An 18,750-nucleotide genomic window follows, 5' to 3' on the forward strand; every position below is an offset into this window, starting at 1 on the left:
CCCCCCCCCCCCCCGGCCCCGCCAGGTCAGTGCTATTGGAAGCTGCTATACATTTGTGAACAGATGTTATTGTTACCTTGCTGACACATATTACAGAAGGTCGTGTTCTTTAGGAACAATTTTATGTTTCTTTTTTGTTTAGTGTGTATGTATATGCATGGGTGCACGCTTATGTCTCCACAAAAGGAGGTCAGAAAACTTGGGGAGTCGGCTCTTTGCTTTCTCCATGTGGATCCTAGACGTTGGACTGAGGTCATCAGGCTTGACGGCAAGTGTCCTTTCATAGGTTTGTATTGAGAAGCTATATGCAACCCTCTGACAGAGTCAAGCTATGTCCTTTGGATGTGGCTGGCAGAGACCAAGGGTTTTGCATATACTAAGCAAGTGCTTCCCCCAGGCAACAACTATCCCCAGCTCTGAGACAAATGTTTTTAAGAAAATAAAGTATAGTCTGCATACTTAATTTCTCCATAATCTCTTCATCTGTCATCTTGGCTTTCTTTTTCTGTTTGTCTGAAGACTTGGCACCACCATCAACATTAGAATCACCAACTGGAGCAGGAATAGGGTCAATGACAGACCGTGTGTAAATCTGCAAAGAAATAGTTCATTGCTGAAACTTGAGAGAAAACATTATCACATGGTCTTGGTAGCAGAAAATGCATCCTTTGGACCTTTTTTTTTTTTTTTTTTACTTAGCAAAACTAAGTTATTTTTCCCACTGTTTGGAAGAATGGGACAGTGTATTCACACAAGAAACACATGGGGGCTGGAGAGATGGCTCAGAGGTTAAGAGCATTGCCTGCTCTTCCAAAGGTCCTGAGTTCAATTCCCAGCAACCACATGGTGGCTCACAACCATCTGTAAAGAGGTCTGGTGCCCTCTTCTGGTCTGCAGGCATACAGACAGAATATTTTAATAAATAATTTTTTTTTTTTTTTTTGATTTTCGAGACAGGGCTTCTCAGTAGCTTTTGGTTCCTGTCCTGGAACTAGCTCTTGTAGACTAGGCTGGCATTGAACTCACAGAGATCTGCCTTCCTCTGCCTCCAGAGTGCTGGGATTAAAGGCGTGTGCGGCCATAAATAAATATTTAAAAAAAAAAAAAAAAGAAACACATAACTGCCAAGCATAGTGTACATGTCTGTAAGCTTAACACTCAGGAGGCAGATACAGCAAGGATAGCTTGGGCTACAAAAAGATCCAGTTATAAATACTCCCACCTCCCTAAATCATGTAACCAGGAAATAATGAATATCTTTTTTGACACAGCATGTATGTATTTTGAAAGTATCTAGCAAAATAGGTCTATAAAATTCCGTATCTAACAAACTGAGAACAATGTAATGAAAGAAGCACACGTTACTTCTCCAAAGGACCTAGATTCAATTCCCAGCACCCATATGGCTGCTCATAACCACCTATAACACAGTTCCAGAGGATCTGATGCCGTTTTCTGACTTCCATAGGCATCAGGTACAATGTGGTACACAGATACACACCCAGGCAAAATAGTCACACACATAAAATAAAAATAATAAATAAATAAAAAGCACACCTGCAGCCAGGGATGGTACACACACCTCTATCTGGGTGCCTGAGAAACAGGCAGGAGGATCAAGAGTTCTGGGCCAGCCTCAGCTACATACTGCCTAGACCACATGAGAACCTGTCTCAAAACAAAAACAAAACAAACCCAGCACAGCTTAGGAACAGAAAAGAGTAAGAGTCTTGATGTTGAAATAACTCTAACCACCTCCCCCCGTAAGTTTTACAAACTCGACATTGATTGTTCCCTTTCCAACAGCCAGTCCTAAATCATAAAGAAATAACAGTGCTCTACCACAGCGTCAGTCTCAGCTCTGCCTGCAGAGTAGAGCAGAGTCCTGGGGCAGCAAAGCACATCCTGCATTCTACCTCATCACAGCGGGAAGGGCAGGACTGGTGCAGCTTCTCACTGTTTGTCTCTACTTACGGCCCCTATGCTTAAAATTCTCTTAGTAAGTAATTTCACTCTTAATTCTTGAATAAACAGTCTTTGAGAGCAAGGTAAAATACATAATCCAGGGAATAGTAATGATTTAGTTTTAGATATGATAGTTATCTATCTTGAGAAAGCTAAAGAAATAGATCCTCCTTAGAGTAGAGGAATAGAGAAATACAGAAAGAAAAATCCAGTGAGTTATATAGCTCTAGTTGGCCTGGAACTTACTAAACTATGACCTTAACTCACAGAGATCCACCTACCATGCTGGGATTAAAGATGGGCACCACCAAGCCTATTCAAGACATTACTTTTCAAAGTAGTTTTATTAATTTTAATTTGCTTATTGTGTGCATGTACACACGCACCAGAATGTGCATGAGGCGGTCCGAGAGCAACTGGTAGGAACTGGTTCTCTCTCTCTACCTGTGGGTCCTGGGGACTGCATGCAAGCTGCCAGGCTTGGTAGTAAGCAACTTTTACCTGCTGGTCATTTCATCAGCTCCAAAAAGTAGGTTCTGATAATTAACCAGTTTCTCCAGACTACAGTAGTTCAAGCTTGAGGGCCTTTAAACAACTGCAAGTCAAATGCAGACCAGTGTTTTCAAACACACAGTGCAGGTCACCAGCCAATCACTCACTGATTTTGTATGATCTGGCCGAGGGGCAATGACAGGAGGAGCAGCATCTTCATCATCATCGTCTTCCTCTGTTACTACTGCTGATGTTTCTGATCCCTTGGTATTCAGCTGCATTCATCACATGAGCAAAAAAGGAGGGTAAACCAATAAAATTAAAAGGTTAAAATGTGACTCCCCTTTTAAAATATTTTAAAGAAAAATCTATAGCTCAATAAAAACAAAAGGATTTTTTAAAAAAGTTTATTTTTTCAACAGCTCATTTAAAAACAAACTACTGGTTCTGATACAATCAATTAAAAAGTAAATGAATATATGTGGTGAATATAATTTTTGGTGGGGAGGAGGCTCTGCTAACGACTGAACCAAGGCCTGTGTATGCTATAACTGCTCTAGCACTGAACCACTGGAGTACTTACTATTCTTGCCCTTTACAGACACACACACAGTGCTCTATAAGTAGGGAATCGACTTCATGGGAGCAAAGCAAAGGTCCTCTGGATGATGTAGACACAAACCTCACTTTGAGGCATTTGAAAGATCCTGGTTTACCAGTTAATAAAGCAAGAAAAGGTGCTGGTATGTTTCAACTACTTAGAATGTGCCATAGTTTATCATACTCCGAATGGTACTGATAGGAGAAGAGACTATGCCATTCAGTTCACCATATTCAAGTTTGATACTGAAACACTGGAGAAGTAACTAAATTGCTCTGGAGGGCATTATAGAGTTTAGTGGCTTTAAAGTGCCCACCAAAATCCTATTTACTTCTTCTCTTCAACTAATCAAGTAGCTAACTTAAAACAAAAACAAAAAGTAGTTATTTATATGATGGCTAACTTTATTTTACTTTTGGTTTTTTTAAGACATGATCTTACTAGTTATCCAGTCCTTCAAATATGCAGTGAATTCACTACCTTGGTGAGTTATGAGGTTAGAGACATGAGCTATGACATCTGTTTTTATATTTTAGCAAGCAAAATAAAGATTTGTTTTAGGTAACCTAAATTAGAACATAAACTATAATAAATGATTAACTTACTGCTGGTGTTCCAGAAGGGAAGCCATCTTTCTCTAAATGTGAAACAGAAAAGACATTACCAATTTGAGAGAGAAAACAACAAACAAACAAACAAATAAATAAATGTATGTGCAAAAAGGCAGACAGGGTTTTTGCAATGTAGCTCTGGCTGGCCTGGTATCTGCTATAATCCCTGAATAAGCTTTCAAGTTTTAGACTTCATTTCTTTCGTGTGTGTATGTATTCTGCCTTCATGCATTCATGCATGTGAACATGTGTCTGGTGACCCCAGAGGTCAGAGGTTGCACTGGATCTCTTGGAACTGGAGTTAGGGATGACTGTGAGCCACCACATGGGTGCTGGAGACTGAACCAGGGTCTTCAAAGAACAACTAGCACGTCTTAACCTAATCCCTGAGCCATCTCTCCAGGAAGTTTCAATTTTTTAACAGAATTTTTTCTTTTCTTTTCTTTGAGACAGGGTCTTACTGTTGTGTATCCTTGGCTGGTGCCGATCTCAAAATGTAGACCAGAGTGGCCTTGAACTCACAAAGACCTGCCTGTCTCTGCCTCCTGTGTAATGGGATTAAGGTGTTTTTCAGCACACCCAGAAGAGTAGAAAAGCATTTTTCTTTTCTTTTTTTTTTTGGTTTTTCAAGATAGTGGAAAAGCATTTCATTTCAAAGCCTGCCATTTATTTATAAAACTCACTTCAATTTATACCACTAACAATAACTATCTCTAGCATGAGCTTGTCTATTAATTCAGACCTTTTGCCTTCTACTGCTGAAAGTCATTTAAAAGCATCCAAGAAGAAAAGACTAAATAAACAGAGTCAAAACATCCACCAACTCCATTTCTGGCAAATGATGAGGTTACTACAACCTCCGGACACTCAGTCATGGCATGGGTCAACCTCTTCACTCTCTAAAGGCAGATTTATGCAGGAGAGGAGGGACAACAGCAATCCTTCCAGTTTTTACTTTCCCAGAGGAATCTTTTCGTTTGGCAAGGCTCTGGCACTGTCTGGTGTCTTACCAGGAGGAGTGAAGCTCAAGTACTTCTGCTTCACAGTGTTGGAGTCGTAGAACTTCAAGACGTCCAGCACAGCCTGAGGGTTCTTCTTCTGCTCCAGTTTGGTAATGTTGGAGGTCTGCAGCAGTCTCGCCCACTGTTCCGGCATGCCCTAACAGGAAGAAATTCACAATTCAGTTAGGATTTGAATTGCTCCAGTAAAGAACATTTTCATAGATCAATGATAACCAACCAACACACATAAATTTTCGGCTAAAATGATGTTTGTTTTTTTAAAGTTACTATTTTTTTGATGTATGCATGAATGTTTTGTCCATATATATGCCTGTCTGTACAGTATGTGTCATGGATGGTTGTGAGTTGTGATGTGAGTGCTAGGAATTGAAACCAGGTCCTCTATAAGAACAAGTGCTAGTAACTACTGAGCCATCTCTATATAGCACCTATTTATTAGTTTTGAAACAAAGTTTTAAATATATGGCTCAGCCTGGCCTGGAACTCACAATACTACCCTCAGGTGCCTAAGCTTTGGGATTATAAAAGTATACGCTTTTCTATTTGCTTGTTTTTGAGGTAGGATTTCTCTGCGTAGCCCTGGCTATCCTGTAGACTCTGTAGCTGGGATGAAGGCTTGAGCTACCATATCCGACCAAAAGTATAATCTTTTTTTTTTTTTAAAGGACTATGTGGTCAAAGGACAGATTCTAGTGTGATACTCAGGTGGCTTCCAAAATTTGTTTGAAATAGGGTCTTCAACTGACCTAAAATGTTACAAGTACGCTGGGAATGCAGGATCACTCCCAGCATAGCATCTGGATTTTATTTGAGTTTTAGGGACCTGAATTCAGATCTTTTCATGCTTACAAAGCAAGCATTTTGCCAACTGAGCCATTACCTAGACCTAAATTTCCATTTCTCTGTATCTGTTTTTTCATAACTATAATTTATAGGCTCAGCTCGCCAGAGAAAAAGGTCATCCAATTACTAATTTCTTTAAAGATTATTTTATGAATATGAACGTTTTGCCTGTATGTATGTAATTCGGAACTACATCTCCAGCCCCAATTACTAATATTTTTATGACAAGCAAAAAACAGTAAAAAATTGATAACTAACACTAGTCATGATAGCGTGTAACCCCACTCTCTCAGGAGCATTCAGAGTTTCAGGCTTTACTGGGATCGTAGTGAGAATTTGCTTTAAAGAAACGACGACAAAGGAAAAGGAACTAATCACATGGGATAGAAAAGTTCAACACCAGTCATGTTAGCTCATAGCTGTCACCCCAGCACACAGACAGGAAGGCAGAAATAGGAGGGCTGAGTTCAAGACCAGCCTCAACAACAAAATGAGTTCATAGGAAGCTAGCCTGGGTTACATAATAATCATGTCTCAAAAAACCAGAGAGAAAAACTGATTTAAAACTTAATCCTAAAAATGCTTGAGTACGCTTTTTCCGTTTCTTGAGTATGTGCACATTTGCAGAGGTCAGAGGATCATCTCAGTCATCACTGTCTTCTACCTGGAGACAAGGTCTCTTGTTTTCACTACTTACATCATATACCACGCTAGCTGCCCTGGAGCCTTCAGAGACTCTTGTCTCCCATTACACCTTACGAGTACCACAAATACTTCTGTATTCTGTGTTGTATGCATTCTGGGGATTTAAACTTGGGTCCTCACACTTATACAGTAAGCGCTTCTCTTCACCGAGAGTTCCTGCAACCCTTCAGCACTGTTTAACTGCCATACACAAACCTCCAGTAGGTAAACTTACAGTGAACTCTCCAGTAACAGCATCAAAGCCAACATGGATGGTGTGTTCAAAATCAGATGGAGGAGAAATCTCTGGCCGTTCTTTTTCTTTCTTTTTACTTCCTAGAGGGCATGGGGGTGGGGAGAGAAAAATAATCTCTTTAAACAAGGCTATTTATGGCATTTATTATTTTGTATTTTTTCTGAAACTGATTAGGAATGAAGTTATTGCAGAAGAATCCCTATTCTGGGAACAGTGGCTGACAGGAAACTGGCACACAAACATTCATCCTGCTGGAGGGTGCCTCCAAAGACACATTTACAGAGGTCACTTGAGCAAGTTAAAGCCTTCTTTCCCTCCCCCCTCCTCCACCTTGCTTTTCTGAGACAGGGCCTCATTCTTCATCCTACAATGGCCTCAAATTAATGGTAATTCTTCGGTATCAGCCTACGGATATTAAGGTTGAACACATGAGCCACCACACCTGGCATACACTTTCCTTTTTGTTACAGTTGTAAATGTTACATCTTTAAATTACCCAACTTACCTATGGCTTCACTGCACATTTTTTTTTTTTGCACTATCAATATAACATTCTTTGCAAATTCAAACAGCAATTCCTTCTCCTCCTCCGTCTTCCTGCTCTAACCCGCAGCTTCTAAAGCTGTGGTTCTATTTCTGGATGCTCTGCTCCCCTAAAGTCATCTGTCTATCATTACGCCAATCCTGTTTACCTTGATTACTGTCATCCTCATACAAACACTGAAAGAACAGTCTAAGTCCTTATTTTTCTTTTAACTTTTTTTCAAATCTGCTGGGATTATTTCAGGTTTTCTACATTATAATATGAAATTAAGAATATTTTAAATTTCTACAAAAAGCCTTCTAGGACTGTGACAGGAATTGCATTTAATTCTATGAATCAATTTAGAGTTTATTGACACCTTGCCTTCTGACCCATGACCAACAGCAAATCTGTATTAATTAGCTATTTCTTTCAGCCTTGTCTGCTAGTACTGGAAAACAGAATACAGATCCTTCCACTACCTTCATCATACTTCTGCAGAGCAATACTTATTAATTTTTGATGCTACTAAAAATGGCAGTTTTGGGGTTAGGGAATGTAGCTCAGAGAAAGCTTGCTTGTCTAGCATGCTTGCAATCTTGGGTCAGTGCCACCAGAAAATACAAAATAAAACACATTCTTCAGGACTGATCTTGTATTCCGAGATTTTCTTCTACTTATTTTAAATTTTTTTGAGGGCACCACAGGATAAAGTAACATGCTGTGGTAAAGTAAGGAAAAGCTTGCATGCCTTTTCAAATTTGGACAATTTACTTATTCATTTATTTACTTATTTAGCCTAATTAAATTGGCTAGTCTCTAGTCTACAACATGGTTCAATGAAGGTGGGTATTTATTTATTTATTTATTTATTTTTTTAACCTGTGTCCTGGCTTCCTGGAACTCACTTTGCAAACCAGGCTGTCCTTGAACTCAGAGATGCTGGGATTAAAGGTGAGGTATTTGGTCCTCACCCATTGCCTTTTTAAAACACTGTTGGATTACCACTGTAAAGATTTTGCCAAAGCCAGGCGGTGGTGGCGCATGCTTTTAATCCCAGCACTTGGAAGGCAGAGGCAGGCGGATCTCTGGGAGTTCGGAGGCCAACCTGTTTTACAAGAGCTAGTTCCAGGATAGGCACCAAAGCTACAGAGAAACCCTGTCTCGAAAAACCAAAAAAAAAAAAAAAAAAAAATTTTTTTTTTTTTTGCCAAGATTGTCTGTCTATGTTCAAGAAATGTGTAGCTCTCTCTCTTTAGTAATGTTTTTGATTTGGGTATTCAGGCACCGTGAAGCTCATTAAATGTGTTGGGAAACATTACCTCTATTCAATCTTCTGGAAATTGTATAGAACTGGTAATTACTTCTCCCTTAAATAGTTCATTGATGTACTAATGAAGCCAGGCAGGTCATAAGATTTTCTTTGTGGAAAGATGTAGACAGAAGTTTCTGTCCCATACAGTTCTGCAACCATTCAGTACCAAATGAACAGAGTTTTATATTAATTATAAACTATTTGGCCTATTGCTCAGGCTAATTACTAACTAGCGCTTACAACTATTTCACCCATAATACTTATCTATGTTTAGCCATGCGTGTTGGTACTTTTTCTCGGTAAGGCATTTTCATCTTGCTTCCTCTGCATCTGGCTTATGATTGCCTTTCTTCTTCTCTCAATTCTCTTAGTGTGGTTGCCCTGCTTACTCTTCCTGATTAAACCAATATTAGTGACAAATCTTTACAGTGTACAAGAGCATTGTACAAGTACACAGCAGAAAGAGTTTAGCTTTTCTAGGAAATACGGTCTTCTTTAATCTTTTCTTTCTTTTTTTAAAATAAGTGTTGAAAATCTGTATCTTTTAAGAAAAGAAATTTCAGTCAGGTAGTGTCAAGCACACACTTTTAATCACAGCACTTGGGAAGCAGATGCAGGTGGATCTCTGTGAGTTCGAGGCCAGCCTGGTCTACAGAGCGAGTACCAGGACAGCCAGGCCTACACAGAGAAACCCTGTATTGGCAGATAAAATAATTCATTTTCCATAATTTGAATTTGTCAGTACATACTTGTACAAAACACTACCTTGTGTCTTCTCAGTGGAGACTGAACCTGGACTCTATATGTTCTACCTTGACTTTTACCCCCAACCCCAGCAAACCTTTGATTCTACCCTAACATGTAAGTTCATACAAAAATGTTATATAAAGAAGTGGATTTCCTAAAGGTAGTTTTGGCTACTTTACTTATTGTTTTTGCAATCACTCGAACCAAGTTTTATTATTCTCTTCCATCTCTTGTGTCACATCTACCTGTTTAAACTGTACAATCCAATGAATTTTAGTATATCTAGAATTCCATAAAATTATCACCATGTAACTAGCATATTTTTATCATCCCCTAAAGAAACCTTGTATCCATTAACACTTTTACCTTACTGTAACCCTTCATCAAATAATAATTTTTTTCAGTATTATTTATTTTCATGTGTATGTGGATATGCCTGCTTGAGAATACGTCCACTGCTTGTGTGCAAGGTACCTCAAAGGCCAGAAGACATTAGATGATCTAGAAATGGAGTTACAGCAAGCTGTCAGCTGTACGCTGTGAGTATTGGGAACCGAACCTAGGTCCTCTCTAAGAACAGCAGTGCTCAGCAATCTTGACCACTGACTCATCTGTTTATCCTCCAGTTTTTTTTAAAAAAAGTAATTGTTTTTCTTAACATGTGTTAGTATTTTATACAAGTATATAAGTGATGTAGGAGGGTTGGTCATCTGTCTATGTGTTACTTTCATTATATAAAGAAGTGGATTTCAGGTTCTCTACATTATAATATGAAATTAAGAATATTTTAAATTTCTACAAAAAGCCTTCTAGGACTGTGACAGGAATTGCCTTGGCCCTTTGATAGGACAGAAAATTAGGTAGGCCGAGTAAACAGAACAGGATGCTGGGTAGAAAGCAGTGAGGCAGCTGCCATGGGGTCAGACGCCATGGAGCCAGCCGCCAGGTCAGACATGCTGAATCTTTCCCGGTAAGCCACTACTTTGTGGTGCTACACAGATTATTAGAAATGGGTTAGTCAAGATGTGAGAATTGGCCAATAAGAGGCTGAAACGAATGGACCAGGCAGTGTTTAAATGAATACAGTCTCCCTGTAATTATTTTGGGTGTTAAGCTAGCCGTGCGGGAGCCGGGCGGGACAAAAAGCAGGCCTGCCTGCAGCTCCTTCTACATATAAGCATACCACCTATGTGAAGTGCTCATGGAGGTCAGAAAATAGCATCGGATCCCTAGAATTGGAGCTTCAGATGGTTGTGAACCATTCTGTGGGTACTAGGAATCAAACCCAGGTCTTTGCAGGAGCAGCACGTGCTCTAACAGTAAGTCACCTTCCGGCCATGGATCTTTCCCCCTATTATTTCTATTTCCCTTGTGCTATTTAATTTGTTCATTATTTGCAACATATGACTGTTTTCTTTTACATTTCCCATCTGGGTGCTTTGAAAAAAAAACTGTGGGAGAATTTTCTTGATTATTTTATCAATATTTCTCAATAATTTCCTCCTATCACATTTGTTCTGTTAATTTTTAATACTGATTATCCAAGAATTATTTCTCTTCATTCTTCAATCATTTCTTCTTTCTGAAAACCCTTATCTTGTTCATGAACTTGTCTTTGTTCCTGAAAGACCATGTTGTAGGTAGATACATGATGTAGACTGGGTTTTCTGGTTGTTGGTTTTCTCTAAAGTGGAAGGTTTCTAACTTTCTGTTTAATAAAACTACCTGATTTTTGGAGTCAGAGTCTTGCTATCTGGCCCCAGCTAGCCTTTATTTCACTTAGTAATCCAGGCAGGCCTCAAAGGCATGTGCTATCCGGTGCTCTAGACGTTTTCTTCAGATGTCTGGTGACTCACTGCTGTTCACTCTTACAGAAAAACATTACACAACTAACTGGGAGACCAGCTAGATCAAAGATGAGGATGAGGCTCAGGGTATATAAAGCACCTTCCTCCAAAACACTCTGCTTATCCAGAGAAAGCCCCCACGTCTAGTCTGAGGGCCAGGACAGACACAAAGTCCTGGGAACGTCCACAAGACAGAGGAAAGGAGCTCTCTGTGATGACTTGGACCAAATCTGTATTTTTTTATTCTGATGCCTAAACTTTTCTCCCCTCCATACAGTCTTTAAATCCTGAGTCACTCAGATTTTTTTTTTTTTTTTTTTTTTTAAATTTTCCAGACAGGGTCTCTCTGTAGCTTTGGAGCCTGTCCTGGAACTAGCTCTTGTAGAACAGGCTGGCTTTGAACTCACAAAGATCCGCCTGCCTGTCTCCGAGTGCTGTGATTAAAGGCGTGCGCCACCACCGCCCAGCTGTCACTCAGATTCTTAAGAGAGAAAAATGGATCCCTTCTCTCACACACTCCATTTTGCAATCGCCATCTCTCTGTCCACTCAGGCAGGTGTCTTCTTTCCACTGCAATCTTCCCAGTGCACATGAGAATCTTGGACACTACTGCCTTTTCCTTTCCTTTACCCTTATAGTGACTTAAAAACAAACAACACTTATGCTGACATTTTAGTTGGGTCTTGGGGTTTGGCACACACACGCACACACACACACACACACACACGCACAATATAAAGATTTTAAAATAAAAAAATAAAATATTGCAGTATCTTAAAACCCAAATTTGTTTAATTCCTCTTGTTTTTCTCAAGTACTTGCTGTATTTTAGTAATCTCAGGGGGAAGAGCAAAGTGTTTTTCAAACAGAATCTGAAGAATTAAAAATTGACCACTATGTCATATTTAACCAACAAGATTCCACTGCACTGCTGTTTGATAAGTCTGTACATAGACATGCTAGTGCATGCTGTTCTTTGCTCCCAGAGACACTACTAATCTAACACTCACAGGAAACAATACCATTTTTGGCCAGTAGTGACACATCTCTGCAAAATGTCCATGCTTTCTCTAGATTCTCCAGGTAAACATATCTACCAACAAGAGATGTGGCAAGAAGGAAGGTCATGCCAATTGTGAAAAGACAACTATTAAGCTTGCATAAAATTTTGTTGTCTTTACTACCACACACAATTACATCGATCATAAGCAACCTTTCATTTTTCCACCAGATTGACTTGAGTAATCTCAGGTCAGGACCTCTAGTTCTTTTCATGTCCCCAGGCTTCTAACTCATTATACTGCAAACAGGACAAAGGATTTGTCAGCCACTAACTAATAGTTTAATTTGTATACCATTTTTGTAAAGATGACAGAAACAAAGCTTGTGTATTAAGAAAATGTTTCTTTTTTTAATTTATTTCTTAAAAATTTATTTTGTATACAGTGTTCTGCCTGTATGTATGCCTGCAGGCCAGAAGAGGGCAGCAGATCATTAGTTAATGTGGTTGCTGTGAATTGACTCAGGACCTCAGAAAGAGCAACCAGTGCTCTTAACCTCTGAGCCATCTCTCCGGTGATCTTCTTTTTAGAAAGTCCTTTGCAAGCCGGGCGGTGGTGGCGCAAGCCTTTAATCCCAGCACTCGGGAGGCAGAGGCAGGTAGATCTCTGTGAGTTCAAGGCCACCACCTTGACATGACTGGAAAACAATGTCATTTTCTTATATGACCTTGATCACAGAAACCCAATCCAAGGTGGGCATCAACAGCCCCAGTCCCCCATTTAACATTCCAGACAACTGTTTCACAGGGTGACTGAGCTATGCCAGAATTACAAAAAACCAACATAGCTCCAGTGACCAGATTATAAGGAAGGATAGCTGGTGTGAAAGTTCCCTTTCCTAACACAATGAAGAAGTCCAGTTTAAATCAGCAAAGAACAGCAAACAAGTATGGGGAAGAGGAAGGAAGAGAAGTGAGCAAAAGCATTGCTAGGTTTTACTGTATCTAAGGTCCAGCAGCTTCTCCACCTTTGGGAAGTTAAAGAATAACAGCCTAGAGATGGACCTAGATAAGGAAAATGACGAGAGCCAGGCAGCTCAGTGGGTCAAGATGCCTGCTGCCAGGCTGACAACTGAGCTCCATGTCGTGGACGCACATCCTGGAAGGAGACAAATAAGTCTCACAAGCTGTGCTCAGATCTCCACACATGCACCACAGTTTGCAGGCACATGTATGCACACACCTACAATAAATATAAATCTTTTTTTAAATGAATTTATTTATTTATTTATTATGTATACAATATCCTGTCTGTATGCCTGAAGGCCAGAAGAGGGCGCCAGACCTCTTTACAGATGGTTGTGAGCCACCATGTGGATGCTGGGAATTGAACTCAGGACCTTTGGAAGAGCAGGCAAAGCTCTTAACCACTGAGCCATCTCTCCAGCCCCAATATAAATCTTTTTTGCTTGTTAGTTTGTTGAGACAAGGTCTCTTGTCTCTTTCTCTATTATAGCTCTGGCTGTCCTCAAACTCATAGAGATTTGCCTGCCTCCTAAGTGCTAGAATTAGACATGTGTCACCTGGCCTAATATATGTATTTATATTTTAGAAAGTGTTTCTCTGTGTAGTTCTGGCTGTCTCAGAGTCACTATGCCAGAGTAGGCTGGTCTTGAACTCACAGAGATCTATCTGCCTCTGCCTCCTGAGTGCTGGGATTAAAGGCGTGCGCCACCATACCCTTTTGTTTGTTTGTGCTTATCTTTATTTATTTAGAGATAGGGTTTTTCTGTGCAACAGTCCCTAGCTATCACAGAACTAGCTCTTATAGACCAGGCTGGCCTCAAACTCAGAGATCCGTCTGCCTCTGCCTCCTGAGTGCTGGGATTAAAGAAAGGTGTGTGCCATCACTGCCCAACTATGTGCTTATCTTTTCAATTAAATAAAAAGAAAGAAAGGAAGAAAGAAAACGACACAATATCCTAAAGCTAAAGTCTATTGAATTCCACTTGTTTTTTCACAAGTACTGGTCATATTTTAGTAGCCCCTGGATGAGGGTCAAAGTTTTAGAAACAGCATCTGATAAAAAGATATGAAAAGGGCTGGAGAGATGGCTCAGAGGTTAAGAGCACTGCCTGTTCTTCCAAAAGTCCTGAGTTCAATTCCCAGCAACCACATGGTGGCTCACAACCATCTGTAATGGGGTTTGGTGCCCTCTTCTGGCCTGCAGGCATACACACAGACAGAATAAATAAATAAATATTAAAGCGGGCGATGGTGGCGCACGCCTTTAATCCCAGCACTCGGGAGGCAGAGGCAGGTGGATCTCTTCTCTGTGAGTTCGAGACCAACCTGGTCTACAGAGCTAGTGCCAGGACAGGTTCCAAGGCCACAGAGAAACCCTGTCTCGAAAAAACCAAAAAAAAAAAAAAGACACCCTAGCTTTGGAGAAATCTATTCACGTTTAAAAATAAGTCAACTTCCCACTTTTGCTTGTCAAAAATAATAATCTATAAGATGTCTACAGATAACAGATCACTTGATGGGAAGTAACAGACCATGGAAACTTCTCTGACTCGCTTCTAAAACCTTTAAATAACAAAACAGCAGTGGCAGGAAGGACAGGAGGTAAAATCCTGAGGCTCATACTGGCATGAAATTTAAAGTCACTGCTTTTTTCTACAACTGACCTAGCTGGAGTCACAAAACAGCCTCTTGAGCAGCTGGGCCTGGGGGTTCATACCCACCATCCCAGCAATTGGCAGAATGAGGCACAAGATTGTGGTGCATTCCAGAACAGAAAAGAGGAAGAAAGAACACTTATCTACTTAAATGAAGACTCCTCAGTTTCCAGTCCAACAATCAGTGTTATCTCCAAATTCATGAAACTAAGTTTGTTCCATAACACAGAAGAAAGAGTATTTATTCTCAAGGAAGTAGGTGAAGTATAAACCAGTATTAATATTAGTACTGGATTTCTGGATCAAACACCATTGGATATGTAAAGTGCACACAAGCTTAATAACTGGGTGTAAACTGCCTCGGCTGATGAACACTCCATCAACTCAACACTAGCTATCTAACTCGAACCTATAATAAGCCAAGACAAGGGCTCACTGTCATTTTCATTATTAAAACTACTAAATTGGCTTAAGCCTCCTGCAAAAGCCCCAGTTTTCAAGGTAGTCTTAGACCTCCAAGAAAACCTAATTTCTATACTGCTACCAGTCTCCTTAAATTGTGCAATGGTTGCTCAGGAAACAAGAAAAGCCGAGTTCTACAGCACAGAAGACAAGGCCCTTGTGACCAGATCTTCCCCACTTTTTCATTTCTGTTGTGTGCAGTTCCATGTGAATGTCACACTTAGCTGTAATGGTCATGTGCCCTCTCTGTTTCTAAATCACACTGGCCTGCACTCAGTGCCACGGTATACCATGACCAGTGGCCAGGCCACTGACCATTCTTTTCTAGGCATAGAATACACTTTAACCACTGCTTCATTCTAACCCTCAAGCTCCGTTTTGCCTTAGAAAGCCTTCCTAAAACTCCAAATTAGTCAGACATATTACACTACCACTGTGTCAGTCTTCATAGTTCACAACTACATGTTACGACACTCCGTCCATCCCTCAAAATGAACCTAGGGCCTCACAACATGCTAAGGCAAGTGCACTACCAATGAGATATAGTCCAAGTTCCACTAGCTTTTAAACGTGTGTAGTAAGGGTAGGGACACTGTCTGCTTTGCTTATCATTTAATTCCTGGTGATTCACATAGAGTATGCAAACATCAACAGGCAAGCAAAGGATCCCTTCAGTGAAATTTTTTTATTTTTATTTTTATTTTTTATTTTCGAGACAGGTTTTCTCCGTAGCTTTTTTTGGTTCCTGTCCTGGAACTAGCTCTTGTAGACCAGGCTGGTCTCGAAATCACAGAGATCCACCTGCCTCTGCCTCCCGAGTGCTGGGATTAAAGGCGTGTGCTACCACCGCCCGGCTGTGAATGAATTTGTTATAAAAGGCCTAATTAATTCTTTTTATGTGCATACCCTGAAGGCCAGATGTCCACACTGTCTGTATCATCCCCTACCTTACTTTCTGAGATAGTGTCTCTCATTGAACCTGGAACTCACCAGCTAGCTAGATTGGCCAGTGAACCCTTGGGATCTGCCTGTCCCCTCCCTCCCAATTCTGGGGTTACAGGTACACACTGCAATCTGTCTTTTTATATAAGGGTTGCAGATCGACTTCAGACCTTCATGCTTACAGAACAAGCACTTTACCCACTGAATCTCATTCCACATTGCCCCCTCCTTTTTTTTTTTTAATTTATGTGTGCATGTGGTATGTGTTTAAATAAGAGGACCATTTGTGGGTGTTTGTTCTCTTTCATTATGTGGATGCTGACACTTGAACAGGCTTTCAAATTGCCATTCTTCTTCCTTTTCCCACTGATATAGTTCAGGATCCCAGCCAGTGGGCCAACCACAGTGGGCAGGTGGTTCCATCTTGATTCTAGATCAAGCTGACAACTGATATTAACCATCATGAGCATGTACCTCAAATATCACTGCTATAGTTTAGTTTATATATGACTTGTTTGTTAATGGTTCATACCCTGGAGGCTTGATCCCCAGTAAGCAGTATTCTATAAAAAAGCAGGCCATGGTTCTGCATGTCTGTAATCACTCATGTTCCCGGAGAGGTAGAAGCAAGAGGACTAGCAGTCATAAGATCTGTCTCAGTTACATAGAGTTTGAGGCCAGTCTCAGTTATAGGGAATGTCTAAACAAAACAAAAATCAACCAAACAATAAAAATGGTATAGAAAAGTAGTTGGAACTTTAAGGGGAAGGACCTCATAGGAGTAATGACCACCTTCAGAATGGATTAATGGTGTCAGCACAGTAATTTATGAGGAAGCAGATTCTCACAAAGGGTAGCTGCCCCTCCTGACTCTTCTGCTTCTGCTTTTTTTTTTAATATTTATTTATTATGTATACAACATTCTGCCTTCATGTACGCCCGCACACCAGAGGAGGGCGCCAGATCTCATTACAGATGGTTGTGAGCCACCATGTGGTTGCCGGGAATTGAACTCAGGACATCTGGAAGAGCAGCCAGTGCTCTTAACCACTGAGCCATCTCTCCAGCCCCCTGCTTCTGGGTTTTAAACATTCTCATAAGTAGCTGGGTCCTCTTCTGAATCTTCACCATACTGTGACATGGACCTCATTAGACACTGGGGTTGTTGTGCTGTTTGGAGTTTCTAGCCACCAGAAGCACAGACAAAATAAACCTCTTTGGGTGGAGTGGAGTGAGGGCTAAGACAGAACATAGTCTTGGATGACCTAGAGTTTACTATGCAGACCAGGCTGGCCTCAAACTCATGGAGAGCCACCTGCCTCTGCCCCTTGAGTGCTGGGATTACAGGTGCACACCACCACACCCACATAAAGTACCCATCTTCTCAGATACTTTGTTAAAGCCACACAAAATAGACTAGGGCAATCACAAATCCCACTAATGTCAGGAAGCTGTATAAAGGTCTCAGAAAATGAAGGTAAGAATAGAAATTCATTTTCTGTAGCAAGCAGACTGAACAAGCATTCACACTTTAATAAGGTAGTTTTGCTGGGCATGACAGCACACACTGCAGGCAGGAGGACCAACAATAAGACGCTGAATGAATGAATAAGTCTTTTGGGGGGGGGTAGTTGTTGTTTTAGAGACAAGGTATCCCTGTGTTTTCTAGTCTGACTTTGAATTCCTGAGTTCAACTGATCCTCCTGCCTCAGTCTTCCAAGTACTAAGTAAGGGTTTGAGGCATCAAGCCCACGAGAGTCTGTTTAAAAGTGCCTATTATCAAGAGTTTTCTTTTTTCTTTGTTAAGGTTTATTTATTTTTATTTTATGTGTATGAGTGTTTGCCTGCGTGTATGTACCTGCAGCACATTTATGAGAGGTATAGGCAGCAGTTGTGGAGACCAGAAAAGGGTGATGGATCCCCTGGGACTAGAGTTACAGACGGTGGTAAGCTGCCACGTGGGTGCTGGGAATCAAACCTGGGTCATCCTCTGCAAGAGCAGCAAATGAGCGTAACTCCTGGGCCATCTCTCCAGCCCTCAAGGGTTCTAGTAGATCTGTCTATTATTCACCATAGACAGTATCAAGATGGGAAACATATCATGTGCCAATGGGAGACTTCTGAAATTATAGCAGCTGTTTACCTTTTTCTGTGCCTGAGAATATGGAGATAATTTTGTTCCTGGGTTTCTTTTCCTCTGGAACAGAAGGCAAAGGTTTCAAACTGTGATTGGCCGATAAAGGATCTTTTCCTCCGGTGCTAAAAATGGTACTGCTCATTCGCACAGGAGGTGCTGGAGGCTTGTCTTCTAGTTCTCCGTTATCAGACATGATGATTCAGAATTATGAAATGGCCTGGAAGAGAGGCAGCATGCAAAACATTCAATTAATAACAAGGTTAAAGACAGCACAGACAGTAATCACTACAATTGCAAATTAGAAAATGTGATCCAGTTAGTTACATTAGCAAAATCTGGGTAAATACATGATAAAAGATAAAACAAACTTGCCTCAATAAAACCAGTCTGCACTGAATGCTTGAAGAATATGTTCACACTAACACATTACAAGTGATTTAACTAACCAATGATTCTGAGATGATTCCAAAATAAAAATGAACATGTTTGTGTGTTGTCTCATTTTGGTCAACATGACACAAACTAGAATCACCTGGGAAGAGAAAACCTTAACTGAGGAACTGCCTCCATCAGACTGGCCTGCGGGCAAGTCTGAAGGTAGTTTCATGACTAATAACAATGT

At 40.5% G+C, this 18,750-nt stretch overlaps 1 protein-coding gene across 1 annotated transcript in view; it reads right to left on the minus strand.

Moving 5' to 3' along the window:
• The window catches only part of Pak2 (p21 (RAC1) activated kinase 2), a 63,490-nt gene that overhangs the window by 20,722 nt on the left and 24,018 nt on the right, over positions 1–18,750 (minus strand). Inside the window, exons 2-7 of the mRNA XM_050159831.1 lie at positions 18,135–18,345; positions 6,454–6,554; positions 4,680–4,827; positions 3,664–3,695; positions 2,625–2,732; positions 460–592 (exon numbers count right to left, since the gene is read on the minus strand). Of these exons, the coding sequence (XP_050015788.1) occupies positions 460–592; positions 2,625–2,732; positions 3,664–3,695; positions 4,680–4,827; positions 6,454–6,554; positions 18,135–18,321 (709 nt within the window). The 5' untranslated portion in view covers positions 18,322–18,345. The remainder of the gene's footprint in view (positions 1–459; positions 593–2,624; positions 2,733–3,663; positions 3,696–4,679; positions 4,828–6,453; positions 6,555–18,134; positions 18,346–18,750) is intronic.

Source organism: Alexandromys fortis, unplaced genomic scaffold (genome assembly GCF_014885135.2).
Source record: "Alexandromys fortis isolate MF-2015 unplaced genomic scaffold, M_Fortis_MF-2015_v1.1 scaffold_119, whole genome shotgun sequence".
In the NCBI taxonomy this organism is placed as follows: Eukaryota; Metazoa; Chordata; class Mammalia; order Rodentia; family Cricetidae; genus Alexandromys; species Alexandromys fortis.